At 47.0% G+C, this 4,454-nt stretch overlaps 1 protein-coding gene across 1 annotated transcript; it reads right to left on the bottom strand.

The window, feature by feature from the left end:
- Window positions 1-852: 852 nt before the first annotated feature.
- USP51 (ubiquitin specific peptidase 51) lies at window positions 853-2,970 on the bottom strand. Its single transcript, XM_059049757.1, is given in 5 exon segments — window positions 853-1,170; window positions 1,172-1,347; window positions 1,350-1,477; window positions 1,479-1,539; window positions 1,542-2,970. Coding segments are annotated over 5 exon segments (2,112 nt in total).
- Between the last annotated feature and the right edge of the window lie 1,484 nt (window positions 2,971-4,454).

The following is a 4,454-nucleotide window of genomic DNA, read 5'->3' as shown; positions in this document are numbered from 1 at the left end:
TAGCTATCTAATTTACATTTGGTAGTGTGTATATGACCCTGCCACTCTCTCACATCGTCACAGCTTACCCTTCCCCCTCCCCATATCCTCAAGTCCATGCTCTAGTAGGTCTGTGTTTTATTCCCATCCTACCACTAATCTCTTCATGACATTTTTTTCTTGGATTCCATATATATGTGTTAGCATACGGTATTTGTTTTTCTCCTTCTGACTTACTTCACTCTGTATGACAGATTCCAGGTCTATCCACCTCATTACAAATAACTCAGTTTCATTTCTTTTTATGGCTGAGTAATATTCCATTGTATATATGTGCCACATCTTCCTTATCCATTCATCTGTTGATGGACACTTAGGTTGCTTCCATGTCCTGGCTATCGTAAATAGAGCTGCAATAAACATTTTGGTACATGACTCTTTTTGAATTATGGTTTTCTCAGGGTATATGCCCAGTAGTGGGATTGCTGGGTCATATGGTAGTTCTATTTGTAGTTTTTTAAGGAACCTCCATACTGTTCTCCATAGTGGCTGTATCATTTTACATTCCCACCAACAGTGCAAGAGTGTTCCCTTTTCTCCACACCCTCTCCAGCATTTATTGTTTCTAGAGTTTTTGATGATGGCCAATCTGGCCGGTGTGAGATAATATCTCATTGTAGTTTTGATTTGCATTTCTCTAATGATTAATGATGTTGAGCATTCTTTCATGTGTTTGTTGGCTATCCCATGTAGGTTTTTGATCCTTGTTGTATGGGTATTGTCATTCTCCATTTCAGGTAGGTTTGTGTGTCACTTCAGGATCCTTGCCTATTAATTTCTTTTACTTTTTTTCTGGTAAGTGGTCTGGTAAGACTAGTCTTTCTCTAGACCCTGTTTGTGATAGAACAGTAAATACCCTTCACTGTAGAGTAAGTCCTTAATGGTAGCCTTGGTGATTACAGCATCATTACAGCTGAACCAGTGGTCTTTTTGCTGCTGGATGAAACTGGTATAGTGTCTACTTTCCAAAGTTTCATGGTGATTAATCACTACAAACAAGGAATACTTATTCTCAATGGGTGCACAATCTATTGGTGGTTGGCCTTCTTTCATTCTGTTCTCTTTAGTAGAGACCAAAAATGGAGTCATGTCCAGCTCCAAGGGAAAGGAGATAAAAGTATTAATTTTTTCACCTCTGTTTGCCTACATATTCAAACCACTTGAGAGGAAAACAGGCCACAAAGGGTATTTTCTTCATTGTGAGTTGTTTGGTAGATTCCTGATAGCTTTGGCAACTACTGCATTTGATTTTGGCACTGTTTCCTAGATGCTCTGGCCTTGTAAACCACTGTAAGCTGTCTGTGAGAGAATTTCTGGTATGTAGTCATCCCTCCTCACTGTGCCATTAACCCTCTCTGCACTCTGGGAACTGAATGTGGCACAAGAGCCAGGAAAGTCTAAACTGATGTCCCAGCATGGATCTATTGTTGTGGACAGTATGGAAAACTTGATATGTGACATCTGACTGCATGCCACCTGTAAAGATTTGGTCTATGATCAGTTAGAGCAGTTGGGGTTATTGTTCTCCTGCCCAAAACTATCATCTTTGCTGTGCCTATGAAGCACATTTAATATTGCAGTGAGGAACTCATGGGCATCCTGCTGCCTGTACCCTGCTAAATGTTCTGCCTGAATCCATATCAGGTGCAGTAACTTATAGGGAATGTGAGGAGTTCAGCTCCCAGAGTACATAGCATGAAAAAGTGAAGACATTTCACAGACAACACACAAGCTGGGGTTTGTCATTACACATCTGTGCTTGTCAGAGAGGCAGAAATCTTTCAGTAGAGGAATATGGGTAGGTGTCTGGACAATACAATTCGTAAAACAGGTGTTCCCAAGATTGATTAGCCCTCTCATGCCTACAGTACAGACTGACTTTTTTCTCCTCTTTTTCTTGGATTTCACGAATTTTGGCTCCTGTTCCTTTGACTCACAGGTTGATTGCTTCTCTTCAATACCTGATGTCCTACACTGTTGTTGAAAGACATCTGATAAAGTGGAAGCTAAGAAGTTCAAAATTTTCTCTTTTGTTTCTTTGGCAATCTGTTCTATGTCTTTGTTATATACCTAATCCTTACACAAAAAGCAATATATAACCCCATGATAGGTGTCTACAGCTAAATTGTGCTGTTTGGTTTCTGCATGTTTGTGAATATGCTTCTCAGTAAAGCAGCCAAAAAAGACACAGGAAAGACAAGAGTGGAGTCTGTTCATATGGGTACTACATACATGACAGATGCATGAATTTGCTTTACATTTCCTAGTCTCCGTCTCCGGGGTCCCACTCCAAATGAAACGCTGGTAGATCAACTGCAGGTTTTTCTGCCAGTTCTTAGCTACTTTAAAGTCGTCCACATGAGAGCACCCTGTGGGACCCTGATCAAACTCCACCTCCAGCTACCAGTCCCCTAAGCCACCTCGATCCCCAGAGTGGCATAGGACAGCAGAACAGCTTCGCTGAGTCTGGGGCCTCGACACGGGCCGGGGTCTATGCCAAGATCTGAGCCAGGGCAGGGAGCTGGGCGGCGGTGGAGGGGGAGGATGGGCTGGAGGCAGGGGTGGGGCCCAGGGCCCTGACTGGCCTCAGAAGTGGGCCCAGGGCTGGGGCCGAGGGGAGGGTTTGTGGCGAGGGGAAAGAGGCGAGGAGCTGATGTGACAGTGAGGGGCGGTTGAAGGGAGCACCTTCTCATCGCTGCAGCTGCAGCTCCATGTCAAGATTTCCTCAGGTGCGGGCTTATGCTTTTGTGATGGCTCCAGCTTCATCTCCTCAGCTCCCTGGCCTGAATACGTCTTTGCAGCCCCCAGTACCTCCTCCTCCATTTCCTCCGCCTTCTCAGCCACCTCCTCGAGCGAGGCTCCTCCGTCACCTTCTGAGATCCAGTGGACCAAAGAGCTGGAGGGAAAGGAAGCTTCTTGAACTTGGACCATTAACTCACTGTCCGGCCATTGGAGAGAGGCATCTGGAATCGAGTTAAGACTGTAGATGGAATGAGACAGGGATTTCTGCGAATGACCTGGCCAGCGTCATGGCCGTGGTGCGTCCCTGAGACCCCTCCCACCGGCCCTTGAGCTCAGCCAGCAGCTGCTGTGGATTGCGCCTACTCTACTCAGAAGCTGCGGAAACTGGTGTGGAGACCTAGGAGGTTACCTGGTTTAAAGGTGATCGGATCGTGCTCTGGGCTGGGGAGTAGGGGGGGTTTGAAGCGAGGATGCCAAAGGGAAGAAAAGGTAGGGGGGCAGAGTACGGCCTGAGCTTTAGGGTGGAAAGAGATGAAATCTTTAAAAAAGGCGCCACCATCTGAATGCCTTTCCTGTGCCTTGCGCAGCCTCGCTTTGGTACAGCTTCCTCTGACGTTCTTTCCTTAAATCCTAAAAGCACTTGGGTCAACATTTTATTTTAAAAATGGCTGAAAGGGGGCCACCTATGGAAAATGGGCTCAGGGGAAGAAAGTGTCCCCGTGCTCCCACCTTACCAATGTTCCTGGGCTGGGTGTGTTCCACACTTTGCCCCTACCTCCAAGCACATGGTCATTTGGTCAGCCGAATTTTTGCACCATCTCAAACCCTTGGGCTCTTGTGTCTCCACTCACTTTGTTACTTGCTTCATCACCCTCATCCCTTATTATTCCTCCAAAAATTCGGACTCCTCCCGCCCTCCACGCGTTCAGTGTGTGGCCCCCTAAGTCCCTGCCTTTTCCCCCCTCCGCAATGACCCTAGCACCGCTGTTAATTTAAAGGTCTGAGTTACCTTGGGCCCCAAGCGCGTGATACAGAACCTCAGCAGCAGCTGCTGCTGTCCAGGCGCTCCTCAGCCAGCCTTCTCTCCTGACCTCTCCTCAGGGCTGGTCACTAGGGGGCTGCCCCTGGCCCCTCCCCTCTCGACGTGTGGCCCCCAGCCCCGGATTCTGCACTCCTGCAGTGATGAATGCCACCGCTGTCCCGCGCAGTCAGACAAACCTCTTCCTAAAACAGATTTGACTGGAGGTAACCACAGCAACAGATTCTAGAGAAAGCACCTGGAGTGGACGTTCTGACCTCACCTGGCTCCAGGCCCGTGCTCTGCAGAAAAAAAGTTTCATTGGGAAGGGGATGGGGGTTGTAGGGATGTCAACTCCCTAACAGGAATCCCTTAGGGACCCATCAGAATCTGATCTCTGGGAGTTAAGTGGAGAGAGGGATTCTGTAGTGTGGGGAGGGGAAGCATAAGCAAGGGCTTCACACTCCTATAGGAGAGCCCCGGCACTTGCTAGCTGTGGGCGCTCACATATAATACCTAACCTCTCTCAGTCTTAATTGTGGCGTCTTTTAAACAAAAATGGAAACAATAATCCCAAACTCTATGAACACCAAATCATAGTCTATATAAAGGATCTTTATGGTAAGCTTTATCTTTCACACCTCTCTTTCTCAGT

Source organism: Kogia breviceps, chromosome X (genome assembly GCF_026419965.1).
Source record: "Kogia breviceps isolate mKogBre1 chromosome X, mKogBre1 haplotype 1, whole genome shotgun sequence".
In the NCBI taxonomy this organism is placed as follows: domain Eukaryota; kingdom Metazoa; phylum Chordata; class Mammalia; order Artiodactyla; family Physeteridae; genus Kogia; species Kogia breviceps.
Note: the sequence above shows the minus strand (reverse complement) of the source record. Positions and strands in the feature narration are given on the sequence as shown.